We start from the raw sequence: 17,927 nt of genomic DNA on the forward strand, positions 1-17,927 counted from the left end.
TTGGAATGGGATGAGGGGAGAGACAGTTCACCGTTAAGGTACGTGATATTGGAGGGCTAGTATACAGGCTAGCATAAAATTGAGAAGCCGAAATTATTTTTTTATTATTATTCTAATGGTACAGCATTTATGAGGATAGGAGAGATGGATTATTCTATTAGGTGCTTGGTGGTTTTTTATGTCTCTGCTTTTTAGGTTAGTCGTGGAAGAAATTTTCTGTGGGAGAACCATCAAAGACACAAAACATTTTTTTGTATCCTTATTAACAATCTAAAAAATTGGATGGTAATAATTTAACAAAGTTAACAAAAATGCAAATGTTATCAAGGCTGGAAAATTTCGAAGAGGCCTTCAATGAGCAGAGTGATAAGAAGTGAAATTTAGGTGTAAGTAATGCATAGTGATGCACCCTAGAAAATAAATCCCCAGAATTCTTCATGTACCTTACTGAGTTCTGGCTAAAGTGCCAGGATGCAGGTAAAAGAACTGCCATCACTGTGGAGAGCTGTATGAAATTTCTCTTCTATATATAGTGACAGAGAAGAAAGACCGAGCTTGTTCCTCGTATTTGGTGCAAGTTGAAGGGAAAGAGTGGCAAAGGTATTGTCATGGATGGAGTGATGCACTTCACTCGTAAGAGAGAAGCAAAAACAGTGAGTTAACAAGGTTCATTGGTAAATGTGACAGTGGTTTAACAAGATTCAATGGCAAGGTACACTTGATTATTTACTGCATAGAAGACAGGGTCAGACAAAACTGTCAGGGAGACCCTCCCATTGAGTCATGAGGTTCAGAAAGGGGGTCCCCCTTGCTTTCTAAACTCCTTCTCAGAGAGGAGTCTAGGTGAGGCTGGATCTAGTCGTAGTCCCAGACTTGGTCAACGGTTTATATCTAAAGGTTTATATATGCGCGATCAATCCTTTATATCACTTCGCTAAGATTTCAAAGTTTAGCATGCTATTAGTCACTTACTGAGCATCTGTTGCGGCAGAGGAGTAACCTTGAGAGGCGTCCCTATTCAAGGGGAGATCCTGGTGTGCAGCCTGCTGCCATGCAGGAGACCTCAAAGAGCTCTTGGGCTGCTCACTATTTACGGGGGTAAGATGATTGACTCAGTCATATTTGCATACCAGCCACAGATTTTGGTTTCTTCACTGTGGCTAGGTGGGTGCATTGTACAATAGCCCTAGGCTGTTGTGTTGTTATCTGTTGCCCGAATCCACTTTGAGCCGATGCAGCCATCATGACCCAATGCATCCATTATGATCATCACTGGTGGTTATCGCTTGAGCAGGGTTACAGGAGATAAAGTCCAGGGGGGCGGGGAGGCACACCATCACAGGTATCTCTAAACCATCTTCATCTCCTGAGGGTCATGATGGTCCAGACTAACCCAATTATGGATTGGAAATGTGGAACTGCTCTGAACATGGCATCTAGGAAGGTCTCCAAAGACCTCGTGACTGCCATAGTTTGTTTCTATAGCACTCAACCTCGTGGTATCTGAGCAGAGACTTACAGAAAAAATATGCTATAACTACGGGGCCAGAAGAAATTAAATATTAACTTGATCCTGATGAAAATTACAGTAGTACAGCCTGTGGAATACCAGCTGTGAAGTAAAGGGCAATAGTGGAAGATTGAGGCTGTTTGTCCATATTTAAACCAATATGTATCAAAGTAATGTCAACATCCTGTATTTATTTTTAAAACCAGGCTCACAAATGGCCTCGGATGCCTTTTCCTTACATTGCAGAGATTGGGTTGTTCCCCATCAAGTCCGATCTTCTCTATGCACACATTGAACCTTGCTAGGGTCTTCATCTGGGATGAAGCTGTTTGATCTCTATGATTTCCACTGTTAGATGAAAAGGCTCAACAGAACAGGAGATGAAGTTTGTCATGAATATTTGTTGGCTAGGGGTGTGGAACAAGGAAGCATTCATCCTTGAATGTATGGAATGAAAGAAAAAAAATCTTGATGAATGTTAGGTTTACTTCACTACTTTGAACTATGTACATGGAGAAAAATAGGTCATAAATATTCAGGGGAAGTAAGCTCAAAATGTGAGCTTGCTTTTTCAGTGGAGCAGGCACAGTTTGACATCCTAGGTGTCAGGAAAACAATTAGGCTAAAGAGTTCGCTAACACTCTTAAGTCAGGGCTCAAAAAGTAGTTTCCAGTGTGTCTTTTTACAACCAGACCTGCTGCCCTTATCAGAACTGAACATGTTATCGTTAGCTTACCACCTCTTTAGCCTGTAAATTTGAGTCTCTGTTGAATGACAGAATAATAAAAACAACATGACAATATCTGGCTTCTCATACAGTGCTGGTAAACTCAAATTATAATAATCAGTGTAGGTCAGTATCATTCAGCAGAGCATGAGCTCAGCCCAGACAGATATTGCTCATGCTGGAAGTTTTTGATATCCATTTGAAAACTGATGATTTTGTCCATTCCAGACCAAGTGTTTCTTTCTCTTCTCCACTGCCTCCAGCCCTAGAGCCCATCAAGGGTCTTTTCCTCCTCACTGTGAAAGTTTGATCAAAGATGTTTTCTGGTAGCAAAAAGGAGCCAGCAGTGCTGGCTCACTGCATTCTTTGTCTCTGGACAGATCAGAAGTTTCATCAGCGTAAAAGTGGGTTTTCATCAGCAGCTATTCTCAAATTCAGTTGATATGCAAGTTTAAGTTGTCTGCAAAGTCTCTGAAGGGCAAGAATATCATCTTGCCTCATTCTTTAAAACTAATCTTGCAAATAATCTCCTAAAATCTTCATTGTAATCATGATAATTGCATATTGATTTGTAAAGCATCCTAATCTGATCATCAGCCTACTGTGCAGAAAACCATTAAACACAGGACAATGCATGCAACCTGCTCCTATGCTGATGAGTTCAGCAGGTTTTTTGTGTGCTTGATGTATTCTTTAACACATAAATAAAGGTTTGGTTGTGTTTGGGAGGAGGAAAAATGCTAATAAATATGTAGCAAATAGGAGCTTCCTGGCCACTTTGCTGTTGGTTTTTAAGCAATATATTAATTATATATTGCTAATTATATTATATATAATTAATATATTAAGCAATATATTAATCCTAACAAATTAGGATTAATTCAGGCTACTTTCCTCAAATCAGTGCAAGATGATACATAAAGATATTTGTTGGACCTCACTTGTACTTTACTTTCCACCTGTGGTAGAATCATGAGATTAGTTTTCCAGGAACTGAGCTAAGAAAAGAAATAATCAAATGAAAATAAACTGGATTGGAGAATAACCTCTGGTTAATTAATTTCTTAGAAATAATTTGGGCCCAAATCATTTTTGCTGTTATACCAGTTGTAGGGATGAAACTGATTTCAACGCAATTATTTGGGAAGTACAGTTACACAGCCAAAAGGCAAAGAAAGCCATCTGCTTCTCAGACACAAAGAACTAGCTTTTTAAAATGAACTCACTGTTTCCTTTCTGAGGTCTCCACTCATCTCACTGTAAACTGTGGTTAGTGAATTTTTAAATTAATGTTTTAAGTTCAGTCATGAGGCAGGTCGCTCAGTGTGGATTTAGAAGCCTAGTTGCAGGCTTTTTCTTCAGGAAATTCTGACTCTGCTCTCTAATCTACTCTTCAGATATGATAGAAATATTTATTTTCTATTAACAAGCAAGATTAAGCTGATTTGTTCTAATTAGCAGGTAACTTTGCTGTGTTGTGTTTTAAAACAGACGATACTTTGGTGAGAAAATTGGGCTGTACTTTGCCTGGTTAGGCTGGTACACAGGGATGCTCTTCCCAGCTGCCTTCATTGGATTGTTTGTCTTTTTGTATGGAGTCACCACTTTGAACCACTGCCAAGTCAGGTAATGTGGGCACTTTTATAAGGGAAATTACAGCTGTGGGTTATTATGAATAATTTAAGAGGTCTTCATACGAATTTTTAATTATTTCATTTTGAACTGTTGAATTAATACTCAGGAAAAGAGTGTGCTTGGTTCTCATAAGGTACCCAGTATTGAGCTTCCCTTGTTTTGTGCTGCTGAATTGGGATGGGAGGCAACGTTTCTTGCCCAGCTCCATTGCTGATGGTGCTGGCAACTCAGCATGAAGTAGGGAAAAAGTAGGACTCCTTCATTACTGTTGTTAACAGGCCAGCAGAAGAGTGGGGAATTTTCACTCTCTTCAAGGCCTTTCCCAAAGATCCACCACAGGGAGGTCTTCAGAGTTCAGACTCTTCAGAGATCTTCAGATAAGAACTGCCTGGACCTTCTGCTGAGTGCTGCATCTCTACGTTCTTGCACACTTAAGTCACAAGAATAAGTCAAACTTAACTTTATCTGCAGTCATCCTCACCCTCCTCCCACCAAAGGTCACTTCTGACTCAAAGAGAAGCTGGAAATGGTAAAGAGATACTGCTAGGCTGGCCCTGAAGAACTGTCCTCTACAGTTATGACTGTAAACTCTGAGGTCTTAGTCAACAAATATTAATAATACACATGCAGTTATGAACATCTTGGCTCCAGTTACAGAACCAGTATTGTTCAATAAGTAACTGAATGTTAGCGAAACTTATCAATCCATTTTAAGAGATTGTTGTGCATCAAACTATTAATTTTTATCTTTTCTATTTTTCCAGTAAAGAAGTCTGCCAAGCTACAGATATCATAATGTGTCCTATATGTGATAAATACTGTCCCTTCATGAGGTTGTCAGACAGCTGTGTTTATGCCAAGGTACATTTTAAACTATGCAAATAGAAATGCTTTCCTGGTAAAAGCATTAATTTTGCCTTTTGCATTTGTCTTTAGTGAGCTTAGGTAGATAAAATCTTGAAAGGACAGATCAAGTTCAGCCAATATTAACATTCATTGTCTTTTACCAGGACTTAGTTTGGGTTGTAAAACACTTCAATGCAATTCGCACTTAGAGATTCAGCAGTCCCAGAGGTTGTGTCCTAGATGCATGTGTTATGATGTCCTTGGCATCAACCTTTACCTTATGATCCATCCTTTGTACGTGGCTCCATAAAATGAATGCTTGGGTCTGAAATGATTCTCATACCTGGTGTTGCCAGGGGTCAGTCCCAGGCCATACTGGCAAATAGTCCTGTCAATTGACAGGTCCATTTCAGATGTCAAGGGAAGGATCCTCAGGATTGTCACGCCAGCTGCACTCCTGATCACATTAATTTTATTAGTGAAAATAGAAAATAAAGCCTTGTTATCATAAATTGATCACACTATTAATATATCCCTCAGGTGACCCACCTTTTTGACAATGGAGCTACTGTCTTTTTTGCTGTTTTCATGGCAGTGTGGGGTAAGTTTTTGTTTTGATATTAAGTAATTGCACAATGTTTTTCTTAAAGATTGTGATGCAACATAGACCTTTAATTTCCAGCACACTTTTTTCAGACACTGAGAAAAACAATATAGGCTTGATTCTTTTCTTTTTCTGCAACAGGAAGATGGAGGTGGTTGAAATCAGGTTTTTGTGCGATAATAATTCTAATTAAAATAAAAACATGAATGCAGTATGTAGTGTCTATGTAGATAGTTGTATTCTGGGGAGGGGTTGTAATTGTTTTTTTCTCTGTTACTGTTCAGGGCTTCTCTTAGCTTAGGGAAGTTCAGTGTAGTGTCTGTACTAAAAAGAATTAATGTATTTTTTTCCCCACCTTGCAGAAAGGCAATAAAGCTTAAAGACATGTAAGCTGACTGTAATTAAAGCAAAACTGTGATGAAATAAACAGAATATTTATTTGAATGACAAATTGATCCAAGAGTGGTCTAACCGTTGCCATGGAGGCTGAATTTTGCCCATAGGACAGTTCTATTTCTGGCTCAGCTGTTTTTCCTATTGTGGTCTTGTAGGCAGAATTGAAGGCAAGAGGAAACAATAATTTCTGGCAGCCTAAAAAGTCTTTCAAACATGCCCTGAGCATGCCCAGGCTCTTAGCTGCTACCATGCCATTCTGAAATAAGGTTAACACCTTTAGAAAATGGCTCAATGAGGTGCCTCAAAAATGGCATCCATCTCACAGCTCCGGTGCTTGAGCTATCCTGATTTAGCCATTGTTCTCCTGTTCTTACTCACACATCTCCAACTGCTTTGGAAAGGTGTCCAAGTAATTCTTATAATCTCCATTTTAAACTGCAAATCTCTTTACTGAGCTACAAGAGATATCCAGGAGGCAACATGAGAGCCATCAGGACAACACAGATTAGCCTACCAGTCTCTCCCAGTTCCTTCCTCCAAAACTATGTTTTTGTCTTAGTTAACTAATTAAATTAGGTCATATACCAGTCAGGCCTATTCATGCCATTTCATGTAATGTTGAGGATATTAAAATATCACAAATTACATTAAGGGAAAAATCCACAGATAGTACAGATTTTATGTTTCTCCTTGGTATTTCAGCTTTGGTTTAGAGCTATAGCAGAGCTGAGAATCACCAAAAATGTCTAAGCCTTAAAGATTTTTTATATGTTTACTCAGCTTTTCCAACCTCTTTCTCTATATGCTCACTGAAGTTGAGAATTTCCAAGACAGTTCAGAGGCAGGGACTTCCATCTCAGCTACAAAAATTGAAGGGTTAACATTGTTGAACATTTATGTCACTGTTCCTAATGCTGGTGAGCATGTCTTTGGAGTGCAGCTTTTTGCACCAGTGCTTTTGTTCCTCCTTAACAGTAACATTGCTTTCAGGAAACAGGTGTGCTCACATTGCACCTATGTCTTAGCACTGCCCAGAACCAGGGCTGTAGGAAAAGCAGCTCTAGGTAAGGGGAGTCCCTCACTCAGGTCACCATACCTGGTCCTGCCTCATGATCGCTGGCTGAGAGAAGGCTGAGCAGGCTGTGCATGCCTGCCTATAAAATGTTGTAGGTCCTCTCTCTTTCCTGTCCCTAGTTGACAGGAGCTGCACCTCACTTTGGTTAGCCTCTCCTTCCTCCTTCTCCTTCAGCATCACTGTCAGACTCCCAGACCCAATTCCCTCAGAGGATATCTCCCCACCAGCCTGCCAGGACTGGGAAATGCACTGTCCATCCATGCATCTCGAGCACCTAAGCCTGCAGAGAGATAAGAAAAAACATAATAAATGCTGCCCTCTGGATGATTTGGCTAGTGGAGAAGAGACTATAGGACAGCAGCTGGCGTGAGAGCTTTCCCCACCACTTTTGTTAATTTACACTGTGCTTGTGAGCTTGCTGCCATGAGGGATGTAGAGGCAGCAACAGGAAGGAAGTTGTGAGTGTAGGGTAATGGGACGATCCTATGACTGTAGTTTCTTAAATAAGACTTTGCTGAGACAACAGTGAGATTGTGGAGGTATTTTCCATACAGTTAGGGACAAAGCAGCATTAGAACAAGGAAACGCACACTTCCCACAGATTTTCTGGTGCTGTATTTATAAGTTGGCTTACCTCCTGTCTTAAATGGATTTTCAGTGTGCAGTAGGCCTATTGGCAGCTGCAGGTATTACCATCATCTCAGTAAATCATAGGGGAAGAGAAGAAACAATGATAACAGTTTGATTGTGGAAATGTTCTTTCTGTCAGCATGAAACAACTGGCAAGTGCATGACAAATCGGCTGTGAAAAGTTCAGCCTTCTAGATGATCCAGTTTGACAGACACTAGCATATAAAATAATGATGGCAGTGCTTTAAAAAAAAAGGGAATGAAAGCAAAAAAAAAAGGCCACTAGAATTGTGTTACCTCTTTAGCTGAGCTTAGCCACTGTCTTATTATCTAAAGTACCTTCTTCACTGTCTTTAGATCCATTAGTGAACTGACATCTTGAGGGTGAAGCCTCAGCCATTTACTTGGGGTTTTCAAAACCAGGCGTGGTCAGGTTGGGCTTTCCATGAAGAGGTGATCTCTATGGTGGTTTCCTCCTTTCACTTTAAAGACATCTTTAATTGATGGACAAAGTGGGTTGCTCACTTATTAAATAGAAATAAAATGCTTCTTCAAATGATGAGCAAACTGCTGTGGCCCAGCCAGGAAGAGGAATTACCATGACAAATATCAGTATGGGCTGCTTGATTTGTGGAGCAGCAATGAGCCTGGCTGTAGGACTCTGAAGCACAGGAACCCATCAAAGTAAGGTTGGAATTGTGAAGGGCACCAGGAGATACTAGAATAGAAACACACTTTTCGTCAAAAAATATATTGACCCATCACCTCAGTTATTGTATGTCTGCCCTGTTTAAGCAAAGTTCTATATAAGAAGTAAAAGTAATTGATATAATAGGAAAAAAATATGGTACTTACTAAGGTATACCCAAAAGACATAAGACTTAAGACAACTTTCATTTTAAACTGATGTAGCAAAGGACAAAAGATAGTCTTCCTTCAGTACACTGAAGGAATTCACTGGTAGTTTGTATAAGCTTTTCTGTATTGGAGTGTCTGTTGAAAAGAAGAAACCTTTCAAAAGGATAGAAGCTATAAATCTCTGTGGTTTATAGGAAACAGTAAGTCCCTATAAACACTAGTACTTTTTTTTATTGGTGAACAGATTGTTGTTAATGCTCACTGAGATGTCATCATCTTAGAAGCCAGAAAAGAATTTTTCCTTTTGAGAATCTCTAGTCTTGATTATATTTTCCAGATGTTCAAAGCTTTCAAAAAGAGGGGAGAAATACCATTTTTTGTGTTTCTGTGCTAGAGGGAAACACCTACACTTTGCTCTTTATTTATGCCTTGAGATATGTCGAGCTTGATGAAAAGGTAGGTCTCATTTCTAGGAAAAACTCCTCTCTTTTTACTGTCTGAATTGGATTCTTAACCAGAGACAGAAAAAGAGAGAAAGATGTTCATTCCAAACAAATGTTGACATTTAAAGTGCAGAAAAAAGTCATCCTCAGAAAAAAATCTAGGTAAATTTGATGATCAGTTGACTCCCAGCATGTTGCTGTAAAGCCAGATGGAATTGTAGCTTTTGCTTTTCCAATTGAAGTACTGGGGAAAGCTAGTGCAAAGATGTCGCTGTCTAGATGTTTCCTGAAGCTCAGTAGCAAAGTTCTGTAACTGTCCAACAGGAGAGTCCAGCTATTTACCATTTCTAATGCTTTGCTAGAGACAAGGTGCGCTGATGGTAGTTTCTCTGTCTCTGCATATCTTTGGGGGAGTAAGGGACATAAGAAAAGTCCTTTTTGAAATTTCTTCTTGTCTACCTAGAAGCATGTTTCCTTTGGTAAAGGAAGTAGCTTTAGAACACTTGCTGAAAGGCAAAGTTGGGAGGGGAAAAGAGGCCTGGCATGAAGAATTTTACACTTTTCAAGCAATAAGAAATGCCAACATTTTTTCTAAATATATCAGTTAGTCTAATAAAAGATATTACTTTCCTACAAACCTTGCCTCTAGCATAAAACATTCACTTTGATCTGCTCTCTGAGGAGACAGAATTTAAGGAGGCTCTTCAGCAATATTCCTGGTATATAGAATATATTCCAGAAGTCAGGATGGGTATATTAAATGGTGTTCTGAAATACAATAGGGAGAGGATTTCTGAGAGGTCAGGCTTAAGTCATTTGCTGCAAGAGGCCATTTGCATTACTAGGTAAGATCACAACTTCTTTCAAAAGCATCGGAGGAAAAGATGTTAAGACAGCTGTTTGTACAAGTGGATGTTGAGGACTGAGCTGCAAGGTTGAGCTCTGAAGCAGGGCAAGCATAGTGTAGAAAAAGCTAGCAAAAGACCTGGGAGTTAAGGCCAATGAGAAATCCAAAATTCCAAGCAGGATTTTGGAGAATTCTCAGCACCTGGTTTAAACATGCCAATTGGAAAATGGGAGAATGATAAGTACAACTGTGTCCTGTTGTGCTGTCAAAGTCAGAAAAGAATGCTGAAGTGTGATATATGGCATTAGTGATTACTTGACCAGAAAAGAAGCAGAGGAATTTCAAAATGCAGTACTTTTTAGAAGACTTCAGTAGTACAGTGAATCAATCAAAGATGGTTATTTATAGCACATTTTAAAATATCTAGCAAGGGAAAAGTGCATACTGACCTGGATAGAGAGAGAAAAGTGTAGCACAGTAAAAGCTAAAACAGCAATGTGCAGATCATCGTGTTTGCTACTTAATGATTTGAAAATAGCTTTCTAAGGAAGCTTCAGGAACTGCACATACTTACTCTGACAGGTGCTAAATATACTAAATATAATATGTATAGATTCCTCACTCCAGGTGTGTGAAAAACAAGAAAGAAAAGAAGTACGGTTCAGCACAGCCATATCTGAAAGGTTGATGCCTGTGGACTCATAAGCCCACTCGAGTCCTGCTTCCAGCTGCTTTTTGGAATGGAAACAGAGTGGTAGTAATCAATCAGGCTTGTTTCTCTCAGGTGTCCAAAAAGTGTGGGACTACTTGTTTAGCCTGTACAAAATAATTCAGTATGAGCTGATAGGAGAGAAGCAGCTCCACCAGAAGTCAAGAAATTAACAGTGCGGTAGTTTAGCAGCAGAGCCTTATTAGCACTTACTAGTTTTGCTAATCCAAACCAATCATACTGCAGTTATTACAAAGATTGATAGAAACATTAGGCTCAGAAGATTGAATTGACTTTCTTTATTAGATTAAATCAAAGCAGCTGGTTACCTGGCGTAACATAACTCCAGCTTTCAGAAAAAGGATGACATGATATATGAAATTACCTTCAAACCAAATAGCTGTTTCCTCAAACATGCTTTTGATATCTTACCTTATCTTCTTGCAGTGTTCATTTTCTAAGCATACCTTAGCTGCATTGGCTAATACATTAAAATACAATAATTCTTACTGGCTAAAATTCACTTTCACCAAACTGATACCAGTGCTTAGTATCATGTCATGCCATTATCAATATGCCGCAGCAGGGCAGATAGTTCATTAAGGAGATGCTTTTAGGACTGCACGTGGAACATATTGGCAGGCTATTGTGACACTGTTACAGCTGATACTGTGCTAGCTCATGAGCAAAGAGGTTTATGTTCTCTGTGGTTATCAGCCTGATGCTTTTCAGTGAGCAATAAAGGGAAGAGCCAAACCTCACAGTGGGAGAGGAAGCCTTTCCATTGATTTGTGTTAGCTTTAGGCAGCTTCTACATTCTTTTAACAAAACAAATCAAAAAAAACTGTAACCATAAACAGGCTCAGTATTAATCTCCAGAATATGAACATATTATTTTGTGACTGAGTACTTCCTTGATTGTTCTTTCCATCACAAAATGGAAGCACAGTCACGTACAGGCATATTATGCTATCTTTACTCTGTCAATAAGGGCTGTACACCACAGAATGTTTAATCGTGAGATATTAATGCCACACCACATATACACACTCATGTAGTGTAAAAGAAATGGTCTGGATTAGAAACGTGTAAGACAAAAATTCCCATTTCCTCAGTAGTACTCTACAGATTTGCACGTGCACTGGAATGTGCTTCCTCTGGGTTCTGGTTTCTGTGTATTGTAAATGGTCTTCAAAGAAGGAAAGTTACTGCTTTATCTACAATAGCCGCAAGAAACCTTTAGCTTCATCAGAAATCTGCTATATCTAGTAATGATGACTCACAGGAACAATTTTATTCTTTGAGTCCTCCCTTGGTTGGTTAGAAATTAAACATTCTCATTTAGCACTAAATGAAATCTCTAAAGCCTCAATCATACTTGAAGCAAGCAAAGTAATCCTTAGAAAGCAATGCTTTTTGAAAGCCGTTTTGATCATCAGCATGATTTGCTGTTCAAAGGAACCCATTTATTCAAACAAATGAAAATAATGTAACAGCTTCATTCAACAGTTCTGTGATAGTAGTTAACATTTTCTTGACTTAAAAACAATTTTGTATTTTTTTTCTATTTGCTCCAGCAACCGTTTTTCTGGAGTTTTGGAAAAGAAGGCGAGCTGTAATTGCTTATGACTGGGACTTGATAGACTGGGAAGAAGAAGAGGTTTGTATAAAAAAATGTACTCCTTAATCTTTAACACAAAAAGATTTGGTTAAAAATGTGAGCATGTTTTACTTTTGGATTTATTTTCAATTCATTCTTCAAATCTTCATAAACTAGGAAATAAACATTTTTCTCCTCATATGTTTCCTCTGGAATGTGAAGAAACTTTCCACAGGCCAAACTGTCCTCTCTGTTTACACCTTTGTAAATCTAAATTAATTTCAACATATCAGTGCCTGTCGTTGTGGGAGATTTCAGGAAAAAAATGCATTTGGGGGAAGCTAACAAATTTTGCTTTTGAATCCAAGGAAATTCTTGACAGCCTAGGGTACCATGAATTTTGGCAAATGAGCTTTTATCTATTCTTTTAGATAGCCACTAAGAATATTGATGGAGAGAAAGATTTGTGAGGCTTGTACCAGCTTCTGAACGTTCAGGTGCTGGTTACCTAAGTATGCAGTGCTGCGGAGAGACTGAGGGAGATTAACCAACTCAAAAGACTTAATTTGTCCTCTGTTGGTAGAGGAAATCCCCTTAGGGAGGAAACTAAACAGCAAAAAATAGCCTTAACTTTTTTCTGTGGTGATTACCAGAAAGAAACAGCATGCTCTTGGGACTGAGAGCTGAGGTCTAAGTGGAACTAGAAGGTTTTATTATGCAGGAGAAAAGCAAGATTCGGTGGATGTGGCAGAAAAAGTCCTCCTTGAGTGGGATTTGGACATACAGGTGTCCACAGAGCCTGCTCTCCTTCCTCTCCAGGGACTGTAAGAGGCTGCTGTAGCGGTCTCAGTGCAGTTGAACTTCTATATTGCTGCTTCTGTGAAAGAATTTATTTTTCATTAATCTCGCCAGCAGAGAAACAGACCTCTGAGTTATGGGATTTTTGTCTCTACAGGGCAATGTAGTTCAATAAGGGCATGAAATGGTACAATTGCTCATTTGCTGGTAGGATTTTTTTTAAATGCTTAATGACTAAGAAAATAATCCAAGAACATAAAATGAAATAAATTACACAACTGGAAATTGGTTTCTTTATAGCGACAGGGACATCATTATTTGTGCACATATGCTGTCAATTCTTGGTGATACTTTAGGACTATTGTCATATATTTAGAAAATACTCTAATACTGATTTAACTCTCCTGAGATTAGCAGCCTGCTCTTGCCAATGCTGACGAGTCACAGAGAGACCACACTGAGATAGCCCTGCCTGAGGTTCAAATATTGGTCAGGATTGACCTGCAGTGATCATGTCCCCTCATGGCTAGTTGCAAAAAAAGCTACTGCTGCTGCTGACAGCTAAGGCAAAAGACGGATGTACAAAAATTCAATTTCCAAGTCAGAATTATAGCTCAGTGTCCCCAGAATGAGAAGGAGGCTTTAAACTAACAAAATACACAAGCCAGTACAGTATGAGGCCCTTTTTATGCTTTTGCCAGGAAGCCTGGTCTTACAGATGTTTATAGTTTGGGATATTATGTATCTGCACCTTTCACCATTTAACATACCTGGATTTGGGATTATGCTGATTTATAAAGCCATCCACCTGAATCTTCTATGATCAGTTCATTTACAAATATTGAATTTCCTGTTAAGGTTGTCCTTAAGTGATGCTTTGGTTTTTTTTTTTTCCTTTCCATGTAATAATACTAAGTGATTTCTGGCTGGTGTGGTAATGTTTGGAGGAGTTTTTTGCTCAGGTGTGAGCACAACAGCTCCAAGCCCATTCAGGACCACTCCCCATTCTGTTTCCCTCCCTTCTTTACACACATACCCAAACTCTGCTTACAACCTTGCTGCTACTACTGAAAGTGCATACTCTCTTGCAGAGCCTGGAGGAAAGCATTCCCATGGAAGATTCTCTCTCCACTTTCTAAGCTTTTTGGAAGAGCATTACCATGCCTGTGCCACTAAGCCTTTAGCTGGAATAAACACTGGAAAGACAGAAGAGAGTAGAGTTGCTAGGTTTTTCCTCTTCCAGTTGGAAAGCCTGAAAGACCTTCTGGTAGTTGAAACTATCCTCATAGAAATATGATGTGTTTATTTCATGATTTCTATCAAATAACATTATTTTTTATAAGATATGTTTATGTTCCACTGGCAGATTATTTCAGTTTGGCCTGCAGGATGGCATATGCATGTTGGTAACTTTCAGAGGATACCTGCTCCCTGCTGATGGTCAGCTGGCCTTTTATTCTCACACCTGGCTTTTTCCAATGAGCTCTGTCAACCTGACCTCAATCAGGTGCCCTGGGGCAGTGGTGAGTGTACCTTGTCCAGAGCTATTCACTGCACCTTCTTACAGTTCTAGAGGGAGTTTTGAAAGTCTCTACAGCAGGAGGTAGCAGCCTTTTCAGAAGCAGTGTGCCAGATGGTACCTTTCTTTCTCAAACTGGGGGTTAAAGATGCCAATAGGAACTCAGCTGGCTACTTCTCAAAGATTATGTGACCAGTCATCAGAGCATCAGTATTTCATTGGCATTTGAGGCATCAGTTCCTCCTTTGTTCAGCATTCATTGGGATCCCAAGAGTGGGAGCTGATTGCCTCCCAGAGGTGTCTTCTCTGAAGTTGCTACAGCTGCCAGTGCCCATACCTACTGCACAACTCAAGCATGTCCTTGCTTGAAGGTCAGCTCTCTGGACCACTGCCCCCTCTTCTTGAGTATCAAATGCTGCACTTTTCCATTGGCACTGGGGTCTTTGCAGGACTTTGCCCCTGAGACAGTCACAGTTTGGAAGCAGGTGTCCCAGGTGAAAAAGTGTTGAGATCATTTCCCTGTTCTGTGGTTCGAAATCCACCTCTTCACTTTGCCATTGCCTTCAGCTGCAAGCAGGATGATATACCAGCAAGCAGCTGCAAACCACAGGCTTTGCAAGGAGACTTACTTCTGGGGGTGCTATCATTGTCCCACTGATCAAGATTCAGATTTTCAGTCTTTTACAAATCCCTTTTCTACATCTGGGCTATAGAGGACAATATATCCTTGGACTAGGAAGGATAGGACTCCTGCAAGAATTCACCTGTTGAAGGACCCAGAAACCTCCTGAAAGAAAAGGATATATTTCACATAGAAATTTAGAGCAGCTCTTCTAGTGCAGAAAGATCTGGCCTAAGGCACTGCACAAAGATCTGGCCTAAGGCAGCGCACATTAATCCATATTTGATACTCCAGGAATCAGTATGGTTTCTCCTGGGAGTAAAGAATTGGAATGATCCATGTTTGAGAAGTGGGAAGGAAGGAGAACAGTCTGTTTTACGTAGATTGAAAAAGACACATCCTGTGGAGTTTGATCATGAAGTCGCACATGTCAGTGAGATGTCAGTGAGAATTTTGTCTCCATAAGGTGAAAATTTTACTCCTAAAAGTGCTGCTTTCTAATAAAATCATTGCTAATTAAATTTCCTCTCTACATTCCATTCAGTTATCACTGGACAAAATCAGATGATCTCTTTTATTAGCTATTTCAAAGAAATCAATTAAAGAGTTCTAATTACCATTTTAAGTCACAAGCTTTTGTTAATGAAGATTGTTATTTTTATTAACATTATCTGCCATGTCTAGCTTTTCCTTGCTTTAATTTTCATTGTCAAATTGAAAAATAAGGTTTTGCCACAGAGGGAAATTGATTAATTCCTGCCAACAATAGATTGGGGGAAAAAAAAGCATTTATAAAGCTTTTATAAAGCTATCACTTCATTATCACTTTTCTGTTCTAAATGAAGAGACAAAGAAATGAAGCAATGAAGACGATGGGGAGGAGAATTAAATTGGTTCAGATATGCAACCTTGTGAATGCCTCGCCACTTTAGATTTTCACCCAAGGCAGGCATGCAGCAGCCCCTGCAGTGTCCAGGTCCCCCAGGCAGGGGACATGGGCTGTGAATGTGTTCTGGCTCTTTCAACCCTGGCTATCTGGATTTCCTTTTCTTGTAAATGAGAGGTGCGAGGTGGGAGACACAGAGAGTAACTGGGTCTTGGCTGGGTGTGCAACAAGAAAGCAACTACGCAGAGTTCCTGGCACTCCCAGCTGAAATATGGTTTCTGTTGCTATTTACAGCATACTTTTTTCTTTTTCTTCAGTGTCACTTTCTGTATATCATTAACATCAGCCAGATACAGTACTGTTCACTTCCTGCCCCAAGCTGTCCTCAGCATTGCTGAGTGTCATTAAACAGGTATAAAAGTTCATGCCAGAGTTTCAGTTTTGTGTAGAGATGTGTGGATTTGCATTATCTGCATTGACCAGAGATCATAGGAGATACCTAGATTCATGGACAGGTGGATATGATAAGAACTTCCCTATAGTGCAGATTGTAAAAGATAATCAAACCTTGGCTTAGAGAGAGCTGCGGAGAGGAAAGGGTTTCTTGTATATGACTCAGTAAGTCAGCTGGCAGAGGCCTTGCACAATCTACAGGATGCAATTCTCAAGTGCCCTGCTTCAATGCTGTCACACTCTGTCCTTTTGCATGTCCCTGGGCGTGCAGGAATACTAGCAGTTTCTCCTGATGGATTATGGTCTGCTCAGCAGCCTTCAGCCCTGATGTGGCAGGAACAGCTTGAGCAAGGTAGAATAAGAGCAATGTGTTACCCTGCCTCCACAGAAACGTGCCTAGCCTTTGTATATAGCTAATATAGGGCCGGTTCCCTCAAGCATATAATTAGTAACACAGGCATAATTAGTAACACAGGCATTGAGGCATGTATGCATGAGCATACATGCCTCAACTTTTTTTAATACCATGTATTTAATATATACCATTTTTTTACCAATATACCATTTTTTTAATACCATGTATGCTCATGTATGCATGAGCATACATGCCTCAACTTTTTTTAATACCATGTTACCAGATTGCTGCTTGAATTTGGAAATTAACTGTATTGAGAAAGTGCCTTCAAAATTTGAGAGAATGAGACATGTCTTTTTTTTTTTTTCCCCAGGGGAATTTTATAAAAAGAATGTAGGATTTTAGGATATCTTATTTTTATTCGCATTCTAAAGATTTGTATGAGTAGTTAACATTCACCTATTTCAGTGCAGTCACTTAAGGTCCAGTCATTTACAAATTTCAGTCAGTCAAAGTTCAATTAAATGCAGCTGAAGGGTTGAAAGTGACTGAAATTGGTAAGCTGGGTTCTTGGCTGTTACAAAGAAATGCACAGCAGAGGCCTGGTGGAAAAGCTGCAAAGACAGTCCATAGCTGCCTTTGTGCTCCCTTGTAAACAGCTGTACCATGGGCCAGTTCTCCAGTATACATCAGAGCACTGTAAAACTTGATCTAATGTATACGGACTGCCAGCAGCTGTGAGAGTCCATCTTCGCAGCCTGGTGCTTTCTCTCATCTCTGATGGTATCTCCGATGTCAGACTTGGGTGAGGTGGCACAGGACATGTGGCTGCTGGTGAACCTCCCGGATGGCAGGGCAGGGGGATAGTCCTACTGCAGCTGAAAACTGTGAGGCCTTACCTGAACTAAGGGTGAACTCTGCCTTCTGACAAGGCTGTAAACAGATGTAACCAAATCTCTCCCCAAGACATCCCCAGGTTTCATTTCAGAAGAGAGTTTTAATGGCAAAGCAGGACTTGACGTTGCTGCTGCTGAAAGCTGTTCCTGCTAATATTGTCCAAGTTAGGAAGGAATTGAGCAATATTAGATGGCATGGCTCCTTCTTCAAATGCTAAGAAACTTTTGCTGATAATGGGAAGGTAACCAATTACCTAGCAAACTGCAATTGGGTTTGGAAAAAGTTGTTGTTGTTTGTTTTTTTTTTCTTTTTCTTTTTGCTTTGTTGTAGAATTCCAGTATCAATAGGATAATACCAGGCTGGAAAACTCTGTGGTATCAACCTTAAAATGATTTGGCTTACAGCCATATAGTTTGAAAGAGCATTGTTTAGATGAGTAGCTAATTGGGGAATTTACTAAATACTTCCAATATGGTTTTATGAGTACAGTGATTTATTCTAGTTCTCATGAAGGAGA

The 17,927-nt window shown here is 39.7% G+C and overlaps 1 protein-coding gene across 9 annotated transcripts in view; it reads left to right on the forward strand.

Annotated features, from left to right (window-relative positions):
* The window catches only part of ANO4 (anoctamin 4), a 109,174-nt gene that overhangs the window by 58,297 nt on the left and 32,950 nt on the right, over positions 1-17,927 (forward strand). For all 9 annotated transcript variants that reach the window (XM_075497982.1, XM_075497992.1, XM_075498013.1 and 6 more), the window contains 4 exons: positions 3,729-3,863; positions 4,637-4,733; positions 5,259-5,319; positions 11,858-11,940. In XM_075497982.1, coding sequence (XP_075354097.1) covers positions 3,729-3,863; positions 4,637-4,733; positions 5,259-5,319; positions 11,858-11,940 — 376 coding nt within the window. The remainder of the gene's footprint in view (positions 1-3,728; positions 3,864-4,636; positions 4,734-5,258; positions 5,320-11,857; positions 11,941-17,927) is intronic.

The sequence above is a fragment of the Mycteria americana genome, chromosome 1, assembly GCF_035582795.1.
Source record: "Mycteria americana isolate JAX WOST 10 ecotype Jacksonville Zoo and Gardens chromosome 1, USCA_MyAme_1.0, whole genome shotgun sequence".
In the NCBI taxonomy this organism is placed as follows: Eukaryota; Metazoa; Chordata; class Aves; order Ciconiiformes; family Ciconiidae; genus Mycteria; species Mycteria americana.